This window comes from Heptranchias perlo, chromosome 4, assembly GCF_035084215.1.
Source record: "Heptranchias perlo isolate sHepPer1 chromosome 4, sHepPer1.hap1, whole genome shotgun sequence".
Taxonomy (NCBI): domain Eukaryota; kingdom Metazoa; phylum Chordata; class Chondrichthyes; order Hexanchiformes; family Hexanchidae; genus Heptranchias; species Heptranchias perlo.
Window position 1 is genome coordinate 25562678 of NC_090328.1, and position 22853 is coordinate 25585530.

A 22853-nucleotide genomic window follows, 5' to 3' on the forward strand; every position below is an offset into this window, starting at 1 on the left:
CCTAAGGACGTGGAAAGTGCTACATAAATGCAAGTTCTTCTGGCAGTAGACAAAAGCTGCTGTGCACCAATGCCACACCTGCAGTGTAACTACAGCACAATGCTTTCATCCTTTGAATTCTGTTAGGAAATCTGACTGCTTATTATTAAGACACAATGCATCATGTAACAATTTCCTTTAAGCTAAATCATTATAATCCAATACAAGTTCATTTTAGTCTTTCTCAGTCTTGCAATTGCACTTAGTATAACGGCCAAACAATGGTTTGGAAGTAGACTTTGACCATCTTGGGTCTAATTTCTGAAGGTGATTATTTTTTTAGGGGAGAAAAGAGATGCAGTCCTGGCGCATTATACGAGCTTTCAATATAATATTACAACCTTGTTAGGAAAAGCGTTATATAGGCTTTTTCCTTTGAACAAGGCTTTCTGTTCTCCGTTATTAAGCAGTAATAGGCTTTTTGGTTACCTTGTGTAAAGAGGCCCCCCTCGAGTAATGAGCATCCTGTGTCATTCTTATTTATTGTGCATAAGATGGGTAAATGGAGTTGGCTTTACTTTGGTATGCTTTGGGCAAAGATAAGTGTCTTTGATAAGTCGGAGACAACTAATCATATGGGATGCACAATATCCGATATTGTGTGTCTTCTGGAGTTTAAGGGAGTAAAGCAGATGGCAGATTCATAAGGCAGAGAGGGTGATCGGAGGCCCCATATAGAACAATAGAACTGATGTGTAAAAAAAACATACATACGAGAATTAAATCGTATTTGTTAGAACGTTCTCTGAGCAAGGCTGGACATGCTCAAGTAATATCAAGGACCTTCGAGGGGTGCACCTTGGAACCTTGTATGATGATAAACTTTGCCAGGTTGTATTCAAACATCTTATTAGTATGTTTAATTGTACTCTTGTATTTTAACACCTTTGCTACTTACTACAACTTCTTAATAATAAAGCTGTTATACTTTGGAACAAAACACCTCAAAGCCTTTTTGATTAAAGACTGAACCAGTAAAATAGATCACTCACAATAAGTCAGGTATACCAGAGTTACACCTGTTCTAAATACACACTAAATTTCTGCTGGCAGAAGATGCGTCCGCCTCCAAGTGGAGCATGCATGTAAATGACAGGATAATGAGAGCCAAAGCTGCTGCCACAGAAATTCCACCATGTACACCAGAATTGCACCTGACTTAAGTTATCCCTCTTTTCTATAAGCTTAACTTATCTGCATAACTTGTCAAACCAAGAAGTGGTCGAGTTCACAGACTTTGAATGTCCACAAACTTTGTCTGAAACATCAGTTTTGACTGAAGCAATTGGTAAAATCTTTTTTCAGCTGTGCAACCAAGAAAAGATTCCGTAAGCTGCCTTTCGGCAGTTTCAGGCAGGGGAAATCTTTTGCTTCCCTCCCTTCTGTCTCAGAGCTCTTGCCATGGGGTTCACAATGGGAATTTCCATCCATGCCCTTACAATGGAGACGGAGCAGGAGGAAGTGGAAATGAGAGAGGCACACAGGATAAATCTACACCATGAGGATACCTGAGGACTAGGGACACCAGTGGTGCCCGACTGCACCGTAGTATTACGAGCCTCTTGAGACCAAGGTGGTCCTCGACTCAGCTTCTGAGTCCCAGGGGGATTCTTCAGCAGGCTGCATTTTTTTTTTATTCGTTCATGGGATGTGGGCGTTGCTGACGAGGCCAGCATTTATTGCCCATCCCTAATTGCCCTCGAGAAGGTGGTGGTGAGCCGCCTTCTTGAACCGCTGCAGTCCGTGTGGTGACGGTTCTCCCACAGTGCTGTTAGGAAGGGAGTTCCAGGATTTTGACCCAGCGACGATGAAGGAACGGCGATATATTTCCAAGTCGGGATGGTGTGTGACTTGGAGGGGAACGTGCAGGTGGTGTTGTTCCCATGCGCCTGCTGCTCTTGTCCTTCTAGGTGGTAGAGGTCGCGGGTTTGGGAGGTGCTGTCGAAGAAGCCTTGGCGAGTTGCTGCAGTGCATCCTGTGGATGGTGCACACTGCAGCCACAGTGCGCCGGTGGTGAAGGGAGTGAATGTTTAGGGTGGTGGATGGGGTGCCAATCAAGCGGGCTGCTTTATTTTGGATGGTGTCGAGCTTCTTGAGTGTTGTTGGAGCTGCACTCATCCAGGCAAGTGGAGAGTATTCCATCACACTCCTGACTTGTGCCTTGTAGATGGTGGAAAGGCTTTGGGGAGTCAGGAGGTGAGTCACTCGCCGCAGAATACCCAGCCTCTGACCTGCTCTCGTAGCCACAGTATTTATATGGCTGGTCCAGTTCAATTTCTGGTCATTGGTGACCCCCAGGATGTTGATGGTGGGGGATTCGGCGATGGTAATGCCGTTGAATGTCAAGGGGAGGTGGTTAGACCCTCTCTTGTTGGAGATGGTCATTGCCTGGCACTTATCTGGCGCGAATGTTACTTGCCACTTATGAGCCCAAGCCTGGATGTTGTCCAGGTCTTGCTGCATGCGGGCTCGGACTGCTTCATTATCTGAGGGGTTGCGAATGGAACTGAACACTGTGCAGTCATCAGCGAACATCTCCATTTCTGACCTTATGATGGAGGGAAGGTCATTGATGAAGCAGCTGAAGATGGTTGGGCCTAGGACACTGCCCTGAGGAACTCCTGCAGCAATGCCCTGGGGCTGAGATGATTGGCCTCCAACAACCACTACCATCTTCCTTTGTGCTAGGTATGACACCAGCCACTGGAGAGTTTTCCCCCTGATTCCCATGGACTTCAATTTTACTAGGGCTCCTTGGTGCCACACTCGGTCAAATGCTGCCTTGATGTCAAGGGCAGTCACTCTCACCTCACCTCTGGAATTCAGCTCTTTTGTCCATGTTTGGACCAAGGCTGTAATGCGGTCTGGAGCCGAGTGGTCCTGGCGGAACCCAAACTGAGCATCGGTGAGCAGGTTATTGGTGAGTAAGTGCCGCTTGATAGCACTGTCGACAATACCTTCCATCACTTTGCTGATGATTGAGAGTCGACTGATAGGGCGGTAATTGGCCGGATTGGATTTGTCCTGCTTTTTGTGGACAGGACATACCTGGGCAATTTTCCACATTGTCGGGTAGATGCCAGTGTTGTAGCTGTACTGAAACAGCTTGGCTAGAGGCGCAGCTAGTTCTGGAGCACAAGACTACACATGTGTGGGCAGCTTGGCCCTGTATCCTGACACCTACATGAGCCGGCATCCGGGGGGGTTGGCTAGAAAGGTTGCACGAGGAGAAAGAGCAGTTCATGAAAGTGGATTCTAGAGACGCCCCATAAAAAACAGGAGCAGGCCACACGGCCCTTCAACCCTGCTCCGCCATGCAATAAGATCATGGCTGATCTTCGACCTCAACTCCACTTTCCCGCTCGATCTCCATATCTCTTGATTCCCTTAGAGTCCAAAAATCAATCGATCACTATCTTGAATATATTCAACGACTAAGCATCCACAGCTCTCTGGGATAGAGAATTCCAAATATTCACGACCCTCTGAGTGAAGAAATTCCTCCTCATCTCATCTCAGTTCTAAATGTCCGACCCCTTATCCTGAGACTATGCCCTCTAGTTCTGGACTCTCCAGCCAGGGGAAACATCCTCTCAGTATCTACCCTTTCAAGCCCTCTTAGAATCAAATATGTTTCAATGAGATCCCCTCTCATTTTTCTAAACTCCAGAGTATGGACCCATTCTACTCAATCTTCCCTCATAGGACAACCCTCTCATCCCAGGAATCAATCTAGTGAACCTTCATTGTACCGCCTCTCAGGCAAAAATATCCTTCCTTGGGTAAGGAGACCAAACTGCACACACTACTCCAGGTATGGTCTCACCAAAGCCTTGTACAATTGCAGCAAGGCTTCCTTACTCTTATACTCCAACCCCCTTGCAATAAAGGCAACTTACCTGTTGGAAGCTACTTTCCATTCTTCTCCAAATAGTCCCCCAATGCCTGAAGGCCCATGGTCAGAGCATCCACTTTTTGGATGTAATGACTGGTCTGAAAGCTGCTCTGTCAGGTGGGATGAATGCAGATGTTGTTCCCGATGTCAACATCTGCTCCAGGTAGTGCTGCATTATGTCTAATCCTTCTCCAATATTGGCACTGAGGATGGCATTTATCTTAGCCGTGACCCCTGCTGTGTGTCTCGGGTCCCTCGAGATGGCCCTCAGTGCTTCCATTTGAATGTGACGCTCATCCAGCCTCCTTTTTAGATCAGTACCCGAGAGATCTGAATCTGCAAGCTCTGTATCTAGAGGTTGACTTCTGCAGAGCCTTCGTTCCTCACTACCGGATCCGACTTTCACATCTGACTCCTGTGGCACCATGAGAGTAATGAATGAAGGTGTGCCACACATATAAAAACACTGCAACGAAGGGTCAGGGGGAACAGATAGTTTACCTTGGCTGCTGTAGTGAGGTCATTAACCTTCTTCCTGCCACTGCAAAGGAGTCTGGGGGTCAAGGAGATGGCACTCCTTGCCACATCCCACTCCCTCAAAGAGTGCATTCAACATTCTTGGTGGGTCTCCAACCCTAACCTCAAACGAATAGTCCATTGTGTTCTGTATCTCCATGCAGGTCTGACTCCATGAAGGTTTCTGTTCATTTTTTCAATCTGACTGCCATCCTTGTTGCCTAGATTGCCTGATTTCTCCAGTGCTACCATTGCCTCTTTAAGTGGTAGCAGGTTTTTTATCTTGCTGCTGCACCTGGTCTCTGCATCTCCTCCAGGTATTCCTAGCCCCCACCTCATGGCCCAGTTGGGGCCTAACTCCTGCTGTTGCAACATATTCCACCCCCCCTCCCCCCAACCACACAGGCTATCTGATGCATTACAGGCTGCATTTTCACAGCCTGCACATTTCTGCCCATGTAAATTGGCTGACCCCACAACTTACAGCAAGGTCAGTACTGCTACCTGAAGGCAGCTGGATGTCTTGCCCAGCCTCCGTTCTGAAGGTGCAATGGCACCATTGGGATTTTGAGCCCAACATATCTGTACGCCTGAAGGAAATTCAAGACTGTTGGTCTTGATGCTCAGAACTTGCTCAGGATCTGAACTCTGAGTTCGTGGTACCATACTGCAACTAGTGAAAACCTGCAGATTCTGTAGTGTTCACTTTATTAGGCAGGTACTAGCTTGACAAATTAAATGGTAGACAGTGGAAAACAGGGAACAGATTGTACAATGTATTGCATAGAAATGCAACAAACAATTTATTATATACAGAAAACAATCTATGGAAAGGTAGGTAAATGAATTTGAGGTACAAATCAGTCATGGCGTAATTGAATGGCGGAACAGGCTCATGGGGCTGAATGGCCTACTCTTCTTCCTATGTTCTAAAGAATGAGTATTGGGGCAAAAATACTATTTTGTTTTTTAAAAAAAAAAGAGAATCTATGATCTGCCAGAAAAATTCCACAGGCTGACTTTGAAGCAGAATTGTTCCCTGCAGTTTGATGGACAGGTGGGATGCATCTTCTCGGTGACTCCCTTCCACCGATAGAAGAGGAAGAATAGGATCGGTGTGATTTACTGAAGTCATTTATTGTCCTATTGGTGCTGAAAAATCAATTTCTCTAAATGACATAAGCTCACTAGAAGAGTAAGAATCAATCACATTTATAAGGGGAGGAACTTTAGTTTTACTATTGTATCATAAATATAAATTGGTATCCACTCAAATGCTGATGTTTACATTGCTGTTATAAGTCATTGAATTTCTACCTTTGACTTTAGCTTTGTAACATGCACAGCGTGACACTTACTTCAGAACATATATTATACAGTTCCTATGCATGGTGAATGCTAGTATATTACAGCTGATATCATGTTCGTTTCTGAAGCTGGTTTTATCTAGGCAGCTTTGCTGTTTAGGGCAAACAGATATATTTTAATGTTAGAACTTAAAGCAGAAAAAACCTAGGGGATTCACTTCTCCTCCCCAAACCTTTTGCTTCTGAGGGAAAATCAGCTTCTTTCATTCATCTCTGCTAGACAGGAGGATGATCTGAACACAGCTGTATAACTTACCACAGCTTGAATGAATACTGCTCCATCATGTCCTTCAGAAGACAAATGGATAATGTGAATCTGATTTTAACGCGCAATGCTGGCTTACCAGCACTCTCACATTCATCAGGAGTCTCGCACACAAGATGATCTTGGATCCCACTGGCCTCAAGATTACAATCTTATGCAAATGGAGGAGCCTGTTTATTATAGTGCAGAATGGCACTGAAAAAGGCAAAGTGAATTAACTCTTTTCTGAAAGTGATTTCCCTCTACCTGGTATATTCCGTCAATATCCAAGCTGAGATGTGGAGGATCCAATGGGGAATTGCTAGAATGAATGTACATCTTGTAGCAGAGCCCATTAGTATACCTAAACCACTGTACTATTACTCCCAAGTCACTGGATAGTTGGTGCCATGATCTGTTAAGAGTCACCTTGGCTCAGTGGTAGCGCTCTCGCCTCTGAGTCAGAAGCTTGTGGATTCAAGACCTACTGCAGTACTTGAGCAAATAACCTAGGATGACATTCCAGTGCAATTCTTCCGAGAGTGCTGTACTGTCAGCCCCATCTGTCTGTTCGGGTGATCCCATGGGACTATTCAAAGAAGAGTAAGAGAGTTCTCTTGGTGTCCTGGCCCATATTTATCCTTCAACAAACATTACCAAAAACAGGTTATCTGGTCATTTATCTCATTATCATTTATGGGAAATTAGTAGCTGCGTCTGTGTACATTTCAGCGGCTGCACTTCAAAAGTATTTCATTAGCTGTAAAGAGCGCTGGGACATCCTGAGGATGCCAAACATGCTGCATGAATTGAAATATTTTCTTTATTTCTCTTTCTCCCTTCCAAGGCCAGTTGGAGCATCCTCCCACCAACCCAGCTGAGGTCAAAAAAGTGAGCAGAGACCAAAGTTAGAAATGTATCACTTGGTATGGCCCTGAGCCATGACCAGGAAGGACATTTCTGGAATGAAGTAAGAGCGGCTCCATTAAGCTGTGCTATTTCTTGTCACCCACATTGAATCTGAGAAAGACAAATCGGAATATTTTCTTAATGGTGAGAGACTAGGGTTTGTAGAGGAGCAAAGGGATTTAGGGGTCCATGTGCACAAATCACTAAAACCTAGTGTACAGGTACAAAAATAAATCAAAAAGGCTAATGGAATGTTGGCCTTTATCTCAAGGGGGTTGGAATTCAAAAGTGAGGAAGTTGTGCTTCAGATGTGCAAAGCCTTGGTCAGACCCCATGCGGAGTATTGCATTCAGTTTTGGGCACCGAACCTCAGGAAGGATATATTGGCCTTGGATGGGCTACAGCACAGATTCACCACAATAATGTCAGGCTTAAAGGTTTAAATTATGAGGACAGGTTGTGTATTCCCTTGAGTTTAGACAGTTGAGGGGTGATCGAATCAAAATATTTAAAATGACTAAGGGATTCAATAGGTTAGATACAGAGAAACTAATTTCCTCTCATCAGGGAATCCAGGACAAGGGGACATAATAAAATTAGTGCTAGGCCATTTAGGAGTGAAATCAGGAAGGGTAGTAGAAATATGGAACTTTCTCTCCCAAAAGGATGCTGGGTCAATTGAAATCCTCAAGACTGAGATCGATACATTTTTGTTAGGTAAGGGTATCAAGGGATAGGGAACAAAGGCGGGTAAATGGAGTTGAGATACAGATCAGCTATGATCTAAATGAATGGTGGAACAGGCTCAAGGGGCTGAATGACCTACTCATGTTTCTATGCAGAAACAGTGATTAATAATGTGCCATTTTATTCAGTGCAGCTCTTTCCAAAGCAGCTTTAACATGAAGGCGTGACTTCTAATAGCTCAACAAGTGATATTAGCGAAACAACATCATTGTGCACCAGTATAGCAAACAAATTTTGTAAATTGGTGTGTTTGTTTGTGAGAATTTACTCTTGACAGCAGAATCATAATGTAATGGAATGAAGACATTTTGAAAAGGTATGACAGAAAGTAGTCTGGGAACACGAGCTAGTAGCTTTGTTGGGATTACCAATTGGAGGAGGCTGGTGTATAAATTTAATTCTTTATTTGGAGGATGATTCATTCCCTCTGTAATTCATCATCCAAAATAAAACCTATATCCAGTATCCTTTGAGCTCTAAGTCACTTGCAGCTGTTGTAATTAGCCCATGTCTTAGATACATGGGGCCAAAAGATTATTACAGAAATGTTCACGTTTAAGCAGTAAACAACTTCCCCTCCCAAATAGACGATTGTAAAAATGGGCTTTTCTGAAGGAGTCTATGTTCCCATTTCCTACCCGTCCAAAAAAAGACTGCAAGAAAATGGAAACATCAGCTACATAACCACTATATGAACAAGTTTAAAAACAAAAGGACCCGAACACTTATTCCTTCCAACTCGCCTTTGCCAGATGATTATAGGTGAAGTTTGTGAAACATGTAGGTACAAAAACATTTAATGTTTATAGGTTGGGCAAAACAAATAATTATCCCATTGTGCATGTGTCACACTATTTTCTTAAACAGACTGCTGTGAACTTAAAGAAATAATGTTCTCCCACCACCACCACAGATGTCAGCCCAGATTTGGAAGTTGAGTTCATTCTTATTACCTAATTTCTGGCGATTATTGATTTAACAAATGTGTTCACTAGTGCCTGGCATGTAAGTATATGTCCAGTGTTAATGTGAAATAAGTACATAATCTGGGAACTGTTACTAGGAACAAAGTTATTTATAACCTGTATTTGAGAAAGGCATTTGGCACTGTCCCACATAATAGGATATTCCATGTGATAGAGGGAATGTATTAAAATGGATTGGCAATTGGTTGGTTGGTAGACAACAACAAGTAGTAGTGCATGGGCAGGTATTTGGTTGGCAGCCATTTTACCAGTGGAGTGCCACAAGGTTCAGAATGATTTAGAGTAAGGAATTTTGTCCAAAATGTCAAAATTTGCAGAAAATACCAAATTGGGAGCAGTGGCAAATGATGGCTATCAATGTGCACAAATTCAAAAGGACCTTGATAAACTCAGGACAGAGAAATGGCACCTGCCATTTCTAATACAGGGAAATATAAGGTTATGAGATTTGGCAGAGGGAAGGTTGATGTGGATTATGTGCTAAATAGGAATGTGCTTGAAGTATCAGAGTGGAGAGAGATCTTGAGGTATTAATGGACAGGTCCCATCAACACAATGTTCCCAGGCTGTTAAAAAGCAAACAGAATGTTGGGATGCATAGCAAGGGATATAACAGAGAGTCATTTGAAATTTATATTTGATGCTGGTGAGGCCACAACTGGAATGCTGCGTGCAGTTTTGGTCCCCCTATTTCAAAATAGAAATTCATTTATTGTGTTGGGGGGGGGGGGGGGGTGGGTACGGATCGCAGAACTTAAGGGAATGAAGCATGAGGAAAAATTTGTTACCCTGAATCTTTTCTCTTTTGAAAAGAGAAGGCTGAGCGGCGATATGATAGAAATGTTTAAAATTTTGAAAGGTTTAGACAAATTCGATCCAAGTAATCTTTTCTGCCGTGTGCAGAATCTAAGCACAAGGGGTCATATTTACAAATTAAGAGCAACAAAAGAAAATAGGAAATGCGGGAGGAACTTTTTTTACTAAAAGGATGTCAAGTATGTGGCACAGATTAGCAGTACGGGTGTTCGAACAAGAAACTTCAATGGGTTTTAAGAAGAAACTAGACAGGTTCTTGGCAGTAAATGGGATTCAGGGTTATTCGAAACACACCAAGGGAATACTGTGGCTAGATGGACCGATGGGTTTCTCCTGCCTGAAAATGTTAGTATATTGAGCTGTTTCACCAATAATTTCAATTACCCAGATCTTCTTTCTTAACAGCAAACTCTGCATTTAACTGATTATTTTCTACTGTGTAGAATTACTTATTTAAATGTTCTGTGTATGTAGCTATTGGCAGAGAAATATAGCTGATTGCAGAAATATTGGGTAACTCATGAGTTAACCATGCTCATTAACACTTACACCTATTGTGTGAATATTAAACACGGAAAATGCTGGAAATATTCAGCAAGTCAGGCAGCATCAGTGGAGAAAAAAAGAGTTAACATTTCAGGTCGATGACCCTTTTTCAGAACTGGAAGAAATTGAAGATTTAACGGTTTTTAAGCAAGTACAGAGCAAGGGAAAGGGGGGAGGAAAGGACAAAAGGGAAGGTCTCTAATAGGATGGAGGGCAGGAGTGATTAAATGATAAAAGGGATGATGGTGCAAGGCAAGGAGGGTGCTAATGGGATAAGTAAAGAAACAAAAGATGGGTCTCGAGGAGCTGTAATGGCAACAGCAGAACCATTACCAACACCTACTGTCCAAAAAAATGGGATCAGTGGTTATGATCTGAAGTTATTGAAATCACTGAGTCTAGAAGGTTGTGAAGTGCCTTATCGAAAGATGAGGTGCTGTTCCTTAAGCTTCATTGGAACAGTGTAGGAGGCCAACGTCAGAGTGGGAATGGGACGGAGAATTAAAATGGCAAGCGACCGGAAGCTCAGGGTCACACTTGTGGACTGAACGGAGGTGTTCAGCAAAGCAATTACCCAATTTGCATTTGGTCTCCCCAATGTAGAGGAGACTGCATCGTGAGCAGCGAATACAGTATATTAAATCGAAAGAAGTACAAGTAAATCGCTGTTTCACCTCGCAAGCGTGACCCTGACCTTCCAGTCACTTGCCATTTTAATTCCCTGTCCCATTCCCACTCTGACTTCTCTATCCTCTGCTTCCTACAATGTTCCAATGAAGCTCAAGGAACAGCACCTCATCTTTCGAATAGGCACTTTACAACCTTCCGGGCTCAACACTGATTTCAATAACTTCAGATCATAACCACTGCTCCCATTTTTTCCGACAGCAGGTGCCGGTAATGGTTCTGCTGTTGCCATTTACAGCTCTGGACCCATCTTTTGTTTCTTTACATGCCCCATTACCACCCTCCTTGCCTTGCACCATCATCCCTTTTGTCATTTAATCACTCCTGCCCTCCGTTCTGTTAGAGACCTTCCCTTTTGTTCTTTCCTCCCCTCCTCTTCCTCCCCCCCCCCTTTCCTTGGCTCTGTACTTCCTTAAAAACTGTTAAATCTTCAACTTCTTCCAGTTCCTGTACTTGTCAAAAGGTCATCGACCTGAAACATTAACTGTTTCTTCCTCTACCTGACTTGCTGAGTATCTCCAGTATTTTCTATTTATTTCACATTTCCAGCATCCGCAGTATTTTGCTTTTGATTTAGTGTGAATATTAAAAATGGCTGTGGCCTTTCACTGCACAGTAGCTTAGTGCTGAGGAAAAAAAATCTTTGTTGACATATGAGCTCTGTTTCCAACCACCTGTTTCACCAGACACCTCCCCAATTATCAGATTAATCCTGCCTTTTCAGTAACTGGCTAACTAACGAGATTACCTTGTTTATCAACTGTGGATACATTATTTTAAGAATTTGGTTCTGATACAGAGAAGAAAAGAGACTTGCATTTTAGCTTTTTACAAAGTTAAATTTGTCCTAAATGCTTATTTCAACGATAGCAGAAGATCCTAGTAGTATTGCAAAAGATTTTCTTTCTGTTTGTGCTTTTATGCCATGTCTACAATGTTTATCCTATTGCAGATCATAGACCTTTGGAACCGAATGCCACAAGTACAGTGCAGCGATACTAGAACAGTGACATCAAGTCCTCACACTATCCCCTGTTGCCTAGAGAAACATAGGGAGATCAAAGACTTTGCCTGGCATTCGACCAGGACTCTACACTGGCAGTGTACCAATATCTTATAAATACAGAACTCGAGCTTGCCTGGCAGTGTAAACAGAGTGTTAGTTTCTATAGCAGGTTATGTGGAATTCTATATTTCCGTTGTGAACGAACCTGAAGTGCTTCGCTTCCAAATTTAAAACTTGAGAGTAAATTCATTTTTTCTTAGCACTCTAATGAATTTGCTCTACAGAATTTCTGGCTTAAATCTAACCACATGTAGTTTATGCTCATCTATAATAAAGGTCCTCATAAGTATGTACACATATATGCATATATTTATAAAGAATGAATAAAAGGAATGTAACAAGTCATAGAAAAAACAGTAATTAATTAAATTACATAGAATGTACAGCACAGAAACAGGCCATTTGGCTCAACAGGTCCATGCCGGTGTTTATGCTCCACACGAGCCTCCTCCCTCCCTACTTCATCTAATCCTATCAGCATATCCTTCTATTCCTTTCTCCCTTGTGCTTATCTAGCTTCCTCTCATGCATCTGTGCTAGTTGCCTCAACTACTCCTTGTAGTAGCAAGTTCCACATTCTAACCATTCTCTGGGTAAAGAAGTTTCTCCTGAATTCCCTTTTGGATTTATTAGTGACTATTTTATGTTTATGGCCCCTAGTTCTGGTCTCCCCCACAAGTGGAAACATCATCTCCACATCTACCCTATCAAAACCTTTCATTATCTTAAAGACCTCTGTCAGGTCACTCAGAAGCCTTCTCTTTACTGGAGAAAAGAGACCCGGCCTGCTCAATCTTTCCTGATAGGTATAACCTCTCAGTTCTGGTATCATCCTAGTAAATCTTTTTTGCAGCTGCTCCAGTGCCTCTATATCCTTTGTATAATATGGAGACCAGAACTGTTCACTATACTCCAAGTGTGGTCTATCCAACGTTCTATACAAGTTTAACATAACTTCTCTGCTTTTCAATTCTATCCCTCTAGAAATGAACCCCAGTGATTGGGTTGCTTTTTTTTATCACCTTATTAACCTGTTTCACTACTTTTAGTGTTTTGTGTATCTGTACCCCGAGATCCCTCTGCTCCTCTGCTCCATTTAGACTCTTATTATCCAAGGTGCATTTTGCCCTCTTATTCTTCCTACCAAAATGTAATACCTCCCACTTATCTATATTGAAATTCATTTGCCAATTATACGTCCATTCTGCAAGTTTATTAATGTCTTCCTGTATTTTATCGCAATCCTCCTCAGTATTAACTATACCCTCCAATTTGGTGTGGTCCGCAAATTTTGAAATTGTACTTCTGATTCCCGAGTCCAAGTCGTTGAGGTAAATGGTGAACAACAGTGGTCCAAGCACCGATCCGGCTGGAAACACCATTTCCAGCCAATAGTTTAATTCTACTTAGCAACCACACTCATCAACCACCAGCCAATCGGATTTTAAAATCAAGCAGAGTCACCAGTATCCAGGTAGGTTAAATATTCCAGTTCAGCTTGAGTCCTTTTTGATTCAAACCTCAGCCTGTTTCTGAATGTGCTGAAATCACAGAGAATTGACCAAGAAAAGGTCTTGTTAGTTTTAAAATGATAATTAAACTCTGTGACGAATAAACTTCAGCATGTAAGTTCATTCTGGGGGAGCTGATAAGGAACTAAAAGCAGTGAGATTTCTGCGGGGGGAGATTTAGAGTCAGATCTCAATTGATGAAGGCAGTGTCTGAAAGGTTTGTTATTGTGGGAGTGAATTAAACTGTGAATGGCTCCGTACCCTTCAGTAAATGCAGCACAGAGAGTTTGGCCTGTTACACCATGTGCTGCCTCACACTAGGCCAAGACCAAAAGGGTAACTCAGTGATAACCCATAGCACCATGCGGAGCCTCACTTAGACTGACTGTGGGTCAGAATTTAGACTGTAGCACCCATTCTCCCACCTGTGCCCACCACTGATGAGGCTCCATGTCTCGTGTGCCGGGTTTTGGGAGGGGGGTCTTAACAGGCCGCAGCTGAAGGTAACTTCAAAGTAATGGATGTCTCTCAAATTGATCAGACAGAGACACTTGGAGACCTTACGGGAGATTTTCTGCTTCAGTTTTGCCAATTTGCTGAGAGCGCATCAGAAAATTCCGGGCCCTTCCCTAGCCCGAGAAAAAAATTTCCAGGAGCTTTGAGGAGCCCAATTTCTCCTTGTCTCCCACCAGACATCTCAACAGCCAAACCCAAAGCCCAACTTTGGAGCGACAACTGGTGATTTACGCAGCTTTTGAACCTTTTTTAACTTGAGGGGTACCGTTTTGGCTGAGCGAACTTTCTGGGAATCTGTGGAGTGCAGCCTTGGGAGAACCTGTGTGAGGTTCTTTTGGCTGGTTCATGGAATTACACACTAAGTTGTTAAGCAGGTTATAGCTCACTCCCACTGATACTTCCTCCTCTCTTGTCTTTTCCACCTCTTCCCTTCCTGTTTGCTCTGATTCAGGCCAATGTGAGCTTGAGCAATAAACAATTGAACCGGATGCCCGCTGTCAGCACAGAACCACACGTCGGCAAACGTCATCACTTTTGTGGGTTGGGTAGGGGGGGGGGGTGAAGAAGGAAAATTGTCCCATCCTTTACATCATTAACATTTCCATCACTACAACCCACCAAGATCTCTGCATTCCCCCAAATCCGGCCTCCCGCGCATCCCCGATCCCCATCGCTCCACCATTGGCGGCCACATACCCAGGCCCCAAGCTCAGGAATCCCCTCCTCCGCCACCAACCACCCCCCAAAACCTCTCCGCCCCTCCACTTCCCCTCCCTTCATACTCTCCCCAAAACCCACCTCTCTAACCAAGCCCCGGATATTCCCCCCACCCCCCCCCCCCCCCCCCGCCCCGGCGGCTCAGCATCAACCTCCATCTGATAACGCTCCCGTGAAGCACCCTGGGACGCTCCACTACATCAAAGGTGCTACACAAATGCAAGTTGTTGTTATATAACTCTATGAACCAGCCCATTTATAGACTAAATGGTACAATTTTAAAAACAGGATAAGTTGATGAAGCTGTTTTTTAAAAAAAAAGCATCTGGGAACCTGGGCTTTATAAATATAGACATAAGAGTACAAAAGCAATGAAGTCATGATAAACCTTTATAAATCACTGGTTAGGCCTCAGCTAGATATTGTGTCCAGTTCTGGGCACTACACTTCAGGAAAGATGTCAAGGCCTTGGAGAGGGTGCAGAGGAGATTTACTAGAATGGTACCAGGGATGTCGGACTTCAGTTACGTGGAGAGACCTGAGAAGTTGGAGTGGTTCTCTTTTTGGTCACCTGTCCTAATATTTCCTTACGTGGCTCGGTGTCAAATTTTGTTTGATAATCGCTCCTGTGAAGCACCTTGGTATGTTTTACTATGTTAAAGGTGCTGTATAATTGCAAGTTGTTGTTGTTATACCACACCCCTTGATAAGCCAGTTAATGATAAGCCAGAACAGCTGAGGGTGGGTTAGAGCAGGTGATTGTTACCTGGCTCACGGGTCCCTTCACCCGGCTCCACTCCCATGCACTCCAACCAAGGCGCACCGGGCGCCATCGGCAACGCAACACACCAAGGAACAGCCTTGGCCCCAAACCAAATGTTCATCTAAAAATAAATAGAGAAATGAAGGCAGAGGTATGGGTGCTGTGGTAGCACTATGGCAATACTCCTTCGCCACAGCGTAAACCAGAAGACTAGAAAATAGTTAAGATAAAGTAAGTTGTAGCTACGATTCTGAGAATTGTAGACCTGTTAGCTTGACCAGGATAGTTGGAATTAATGAACCCTGTTTGAAATCAGTTTAGTGTGTTTAGTAAAAACACAATAAAACCAAATCAGTATGGCTTTGTGAAAGCGTGGTTGAGTTAACCTGTATAAAATAGAATTACTAGTGGATCCCCAGTGCCGTTGTTTGTCATAAATATGATGTGCTATAAGAATGTAATGTGCAATGTATTGTTCTGCTGCAAAGGTGAAGCTATGTCCATTTATACAGTCCCAATGTAAGTAAGTCAATAGCTTCAAGTCAGTCACAGTTTAATTGTTGTCAGGTGAGGGAACTACACAGTTTGGAAAATGTCAATTTCAGGCTCTAGGTCAGAAGCATATACAGTCTGCTAATAATTCAGTCGTTCTTGCGCAGAAACAAAAATCGGTTATCCAATAATTTGAATTTAAAAATGTAAATAACACAGCAAAGTGAGAATGTAATGTTTAAAATTTTAAATTGTCAAATTATTTGAACTAAGAGACGTAGACGGTATATAGTTGATGCTATCGACTTGGTGGATGATAAGATTGTCTAGCTTGATTTTCAGAAAACTTTTGATATGGTCTTTCACAGAACCTGAGGCTAAGGCAAAAGCTCATGGTCAAGGAGAAATTTGTAAATCATACATTAAGTCCTTTATATGAAATAGAGGGTAGTTATCAAAGCTAATTGTTCTAATTGGGTAGCTGTGATTAGAAGACTCCAGCTATTCAATCTATTTAGTGGTATTGATGGAAGTAGAATTTCTAAATTTGCAGATGACGCCAATGTTCAGAGATCTAGAGTGAATTAGCAACTGAGTTAGGTAATTTGCAGACAGTGCTTAATATCTAAATATGCTTGAGCAAAAAATGACAAGTATATACACAATAAAGTGATCACTAAATGAGTACAGATGGAAAAGGACATTTGGCCCATCTTTGCTAATCTATCCTAAAAAAAAGAGAAAAGCCTTCAGTTTCCCATTCCCAGTCGTGCTATAAAGTGGGCTGCTGAATGATTCTAAGGTTTACACCACCACTTTCTAAGGTTTACACCACCACTTTCCTTACTTTCCTGACATCTGTTTGCTCTTCTTCAGTTTGAACCTACGTCCCCTTGGTTTACTGTCTTAGTTTGCTCTGAATTAATGTTCCAGATTTACATTTTCTCGACCATTTAATATCATATACTTCAATAGGCAATATTAAGTGAATTAGATTATAGTCTCCAGATGGTCTGGTGGGTAAAGGAAACATATGGTGTAGCACTAAGCTATACCGACTAGAAGGTCTGAGATTTCATAGAATCATAGAATCATAGAAGTTACAACATGGAAACAGGCCCTTCGGCCCAACATGTCCATGTCGCCCAGTTTATACCACTAAGCTAGTCCCAATTGCCTGCACTTGGCCCATATCCCTCGATACCCATCTTACCCATGTAACTGTCCAAATGCTTTTTAAAAGACAATATTGTACCCGCCTCCACTACTGCCTCTGGCAGCTCGTTCCAGACACTCACCACCCTTTGAGTGAAAAAATTGCCCCTCTGGACCCTTTTGTATCTCTCCCCTCTCACCTTAAATCTGTGCCCCCTCGTTATAGACTCCCCTACCTTTGGGAAAAGATTTTGACTATCGACCTTATCTATGCCCCTCATTATTTTATAGACTTCTATAAGATCACCCCTAAACTTCCTACTCTCCAGGGAAAAAAGTCCCAGTCTGTCTAACCTCTCCCTGGCTTGTGCTAAGTTACATGATCTCATCTGGGCCAGTAGTTGATTAGTATTTTTTTTTGCCTCAGTGCCCCTGGAGATGGGGAAGAAAAAATTCAGTGAGGTGACCCCATTATTTAGTGATCCCTGCAGGAATATCATGTGTGTATATGTAAATTGCTGAGAACAAGATCAGGCTTGGTTGGGGTAGGAGAAGTAATTTCTTATACGAAATACTTCCTGTGAAAATACCTTAAGGTCTTGATGATTAGTGAAGGCCTGTTTGAGATAGATATTTGGGCTCTATATTAAAAAAAACTTAAAATTGACAAATTTCCAGGATAGAACCAATTGACCATAGTTTGAATGTGTTGTCCATAGGCAGCATGAGTCCAGATCTTTGTTACCATGAAACTTATCAAAATTTTAGGCCTTTTATATATTATTTTTATAATTGAAGATTAGTGTAGGTTTTTTTTAACTCTCTCTTTACTGCTCTAAGGATCAACTGAGGCTGAAAACTTTCCTAACTAACTGGTTTTATTGACATTAAAACACAGCAGTTTTACAGATAGAGATGCTTACAACCTTGGTCAGTAGTACAACTCAACTCAGAATGATTAATTCTTCTGCTTTGGGAGACTGAGGGGGTTAATTCTTCGTTGACATCCTTCTTTGTCTGCTTCTGGTCTGTCTCCTCGAACTCACTAAAATGGCTGTTTTTATATTACTCATTGCTGGCAAAACAGGCTGCTAGTAGTTTTCCTTTCTCACGGTTCAAAAGGCAGCTTGTCTTTGTCATGGCTTCCTTATCTCTTTTTGTCCTTCGAAAGTACGACAAGTCCTTCCTGACCTTGTAGCTTTACTAAGGCTAACGCAGCAGTTAGTCTTCAACAGTCTGATATAATAATAATCCATGTTACTGTTTCGAACTTGGTCAAGCATGCCTTCTGAACACTCAAGTTTAACAGTTCTGTGTTCTATCCTTGTTAATATTTTTAACCAAATTCTGCTCTTTTAGCAAGTATTCCAGGGTTTATAGGCCATTCTTTTAATTCCAGTTTTAAGTAAAATTAAAAGTCCATATTGAAAAGTCCAAGATCCTTCATTAGCATAGATTTTGAAACTGATACGAGATAGTCAAAATTTCTTATTTGGATCGAAGTTAAGGGGTCGGGTTTTGTTTGTGTGCGCTGGCCAGGTTTGCCGCTCAATAAGGGTTTGTGCCCATTTTATTGAGGGTGGGGGCAGAGGCAGCATGTACGGTTTAATTCTGAATTGGGGATGGTGGTTGCAGATTAAACTTCAGTCCTCTTAGAGTCATAGGAGTCAGTTCTGTTTTTCCTATTGCAGAGATGAAGCAGAAACTTTGTTTTAAGTGAGGGAAAAGCTATGGATGTACTATCTTGAATGATCTAATACTGGGCTGGATTGCACAGTGTCCATGGTGATTGGAGAGGTCAGGATTGCTTCACTTCATTTAAACATGAATGCTTGACAAATACTCACCAAACAGGCTATTTTACACTTGAATCCGTTCTCGTGGCTGGTTCCTGGGAGACTGCAACCATGATTTTTCTTTCTTCTTTTGCAAGAACTACCTGGGGATTATTAAGGGCATGGTTTGCATAATGTTAGGTTCTGCCCTGTTATAATCAATTGGTCATGTAAGGATACATGACACCTACAGGCATAGTACCTTTAGAATCCTGACCATTTTTAGTAGATTGTACTTACTACAAATGAATGCAATACCTTGGAGTTGACATCATTCACACTGCTAAATAATCAAAAAAGTAACTTTTTTTTATAAAGAAGGAAAAGCTACTTGTGTTTAGACAGGTCTGGAGCGTCTATCAAAAAAGTTAGAACAATGGTCCCCTATGTATACTACGTAGCCTGTCTGGCGTGCACAGGGACACTCTCTTTCCTTCCCCTTTAATGTTTTTATGACTAATGTTTAGCTTCGAAGCTTCTGGATCCTAAGCTGTGATGGTATTAAATGATTTTTGATTGGTTATGCAAGATTTCACAGGCAAATCATTAAATATGAAATCTTAAAAAGTGATGAAGTGTCACATAAAACTGAGTAGCTGTATTTAATTTTTTTTCCTTCTACTTTTGACCTCAGCTGCCGCACTAATAACAGGAAAAGTCTGATAGGAAGCAGTCAGTCTACAGCCCTTCCTCGACCTCACTCACCTCTCCCTGCTCATTCAGGTAAGAAATTACTATTTGAGATGGGCTTTTCGTAAGATTGGTATCATACAGTGTACCAAATTGCAGTGCATTAGTGAATAAGAATAGGATGCTGCAAATGGCATTGGGCTTCGCATTGCTATTGTTTTGGTTAATCAGTCTCTTCATGCAGATGATAGCCAGCATAATGTATGGCATCTGAAGCAAGCATGCAAAGTTAAAATGTTACTTATGCTATTGACTTGTTAATATTTTATGAAAATTGACTGCGTAGATCATAATTCTAAAATCTGATCTAGCAAAAGTCTGGAATATTTCACTGTTCAAGATTACAAAATTTGAAGTCCTAAACCTGGAGTTCATATTTATTGTCTTGTGCTCTTGGAGCATCATCAATGACCGTTTTACCCTGATTACCATTATTCCAGTATATGTCATCTTATAAAATCAGTCCAGTCAGCCGGGCTTTTAATATTTAAGGTGTTGTCCTTGGCTCAGTGGTAGCACTCAGTACTGAGGCAGTGATGCACTGTCGGAGATGAGACATTAAACCGAGGCCCCGTCTGCCCTCTAAGGTGAAACTAAAAGATCCCACAGCACTTTTCGAAGAAGAACAGGGGATTTTCGCCAGTACCCTGGCCAACATTTATCCCTAAACCAACACCTAAAAACAAATGATCTGCTCATTTATTTCATTGCTGTTTGTGGGACCTTGCTGTGTGCAAATTGGCTGCCGCATTTCCTACACTTCAAAAGTACTTAATTGGCTGTAAAGCAATTTACGATGTCCTGAGATTGTGAAAGACGCTATATAAATGCAAGTTCTTTTTTTTAAATGATTCTAATTGTGGTGTATCAGTTATTATTTTCCTTTTTAAGAAAGATCTGTTGGTCTATTTATCGAACAGTATGTTGTATAAAAGTCGCAGCTTAAAACTGATCCTGCATTTGAAGCTATACTTTCAACAAGCATCTGCTTAAGATGTGTTAATCTTTTATTACAATACTGTATGGCCTTTTGACACATTTTTGAATCAGCCTTGCGTATCAGACGTTGTTTTGAACAGTATGTGTACCTTAACCTCTGTTTTAAAAAGAAATGTGGTAAAAATGCCATTCTGTTGGGTCATTCATGGAATAAAACCTAAAATGCAGTTTTTTTTTCTTTCATTTTAGTTATGTTGTTGTAAAGTGCACTTTGTAGAATGGCACTGTTACTTTTAAACAAACAAGATGCAGCAGACATTTTATTTCTCCCAGTAACTTAGTCTTGTAAAAGGCCTTTTGATATACAAAATCAAAGGTGCCTGGGAGGATTATCCATGAAGATGCCAACGAAGAAATGGGCTTTCCATAAACATCCACTCGAAGTTTAGTCCATTCTCCCAGAGCTCTGAATAAGTTATGCCTCATTTCATAATGGAGTTTCCCGCTCCTTAAACTTCCATTTCAATTCCTGAGTTGGTTATGGATCAGGGCACTGATCTTATTTCAATTTTGGTTATAAATTTCGTACGGTGAAGTATATTGCTCTCCTGGAATACTGCATTGTTATCCAGAGCTAATGAAGGGGATATTAAGCAGAAGATGATTGGACAGCTGGGTAGTAATCTAATACTGCCTGCATTTCACAGTGACAACCAACCTATTCTACACCATTTCAGTAGACGATTGAGAATAAGAATTGTATACTGTCAAGGAAGACTTTTGAACATAGGTTGTGTAAGGTTCCCATGATGCTTAAGGCAATGAGTAACTGAACTACTCAGATGCATCAGGTCAGTCCTCAGTTTATCCTGAGTTAGCTTTTCTCTGATGGATGTGGTGGAACTGCTGCAATTGGCTTCCGCGCTTCTGAGTTGGGAACAGAAAATCAGTTGGGTTCCTAGGAGCTCCTGATTGCTATCCAACAACAACAACTTGCATTAATATAATGCTTTTAGCATAGAAAAATGTTCCAAAGCACTTTGCAGAGGCATAATTTTTAAAAAGTGGATCCTGAACCAAAGAAGGAGATATTAGGAGGGGCGACCAAAAATTTGGCCAAAAAGGTGGGTTTCTGGGAGTGTCTTAAAGGAAGAGAGGGAGTTGGCGAGGCAGAAGGGTTTAGGGAGGGAATTCTAGAGAATGGAGCCTAGGCCACTCCTCTGGTTGTTGTACCTCAAAGCATCACACTTCTGTATGGTAAAAGTTGTGATTAGCTGAAGTGAGAACTTCTCTGTTATTATCTATGATTGACTAGACATGAACAAATCACAAGCAGTTTGATTCAGTTGATAAGGAACAATGAGCTATGAGTAAGCACCTGAAAATGGAGCATTCAAACTGCTCAGTTGTATTTTCTAACCACCAATCCTAAATTGGCAAGTAACAGGAAGAATCAATTTAATCACTAAAATAATTTCTTCCATCCTGAATTCTTCCCCAGTTGAACACTTCCCAGTAAAAGTAACATTTAAAACACAAAAAACTCATTAAAAATAATTCTGAATTTTTAAATTCTGAATTTTTTATTCCGATCCAGAGTTGACTTTACAGTGTTGTAAATACATGGGAAATGGTTTTACAGATGCCTACTCCTGGGTTGAGAGTCTGAGGCTCAACTTGGAGAGCTTGCCTGGAGTATTGGTTCCTCACATAGGCTGTGGTCATATAGTTCCCACGGCACGTGTAACCTGTGATCCAGTGGTGCTGGTGTGTGCCACATGGTAGCTCCTTTCTTAAGTGCCTTTGTGGCTGTGGCTACTTTCTTTCATGTGAGTATGGCTGTGGCAATTTTATGAGAGTTCCAGAACTAGCCGCACCTCTAGCCAAGCTGTTTCAGTACAGCTACAACACTGGCATCCACCTGACAAAGTGGAAAATTGCCCAGGTATGTCCTGTCCACAAAAAGCAGGACAAATCCAATTCAACTAATTACCGCCCCATCAGTCTACCCTCAATCATCAGCAAGTGATGGAAGGTGTCGTCGACAGTGCTATCGAGTGGCACTTACTCACCAATAACCTGCTCTCCAATGCTGAGTTTGGGTTCCGCCAGGACCACTCGGCTCCAGACCTAATTACAGCCTTGGTCCAAACATCGGGAAAAGAGCTGAATTCCAGAGGTGAGGTGAGAAGGCAGCATTTGACTGAGTGTGGCATCAAGGAACCCTAGTAAAATTGAAGTTAATGGGAATCAGGGAGAAAACTCTCCAGTGGCTGGAGTGCTACCTCGCACAAAGGATGGTGGTAGTGGTTGTTGGAAGCCAGTCATCTCAGTCCCAGGACATTGCTGCAGGAGTTCCCCAGGGCAGTGTCCTAGGCCCAACCATCTTCAGCTGCTTCATCAATGACCTTCCCTCC

General features: G+C 42.0%; 1 protein-coding gene across 11 annotated transcripts in view; it reads left to right on the forward strand.

Moving 5' to 3' along the window:
- Nucleotides 1–22853, forward strand: part of LOC137320789 (microtubule-associated serine/threonine-protein kinase 4-like) — a 372901-nt gene that overhangs the window by 262823 nt on the left and 87225 nt on the right. For all 11 annotated transcript variants that reach the window (XM_067982619.1, XM_067982622.1, XM_067982621.1 and 8 more), the window contains one exon: nt 19442–19530. In XM_067982619.1, the coding sequence (XP_067838720.1) occupies nt 19442–19530 (89 nt within the window). The remainder of the gene's footprint in view (nt 1–19441; nt 19531–22853) is intronic.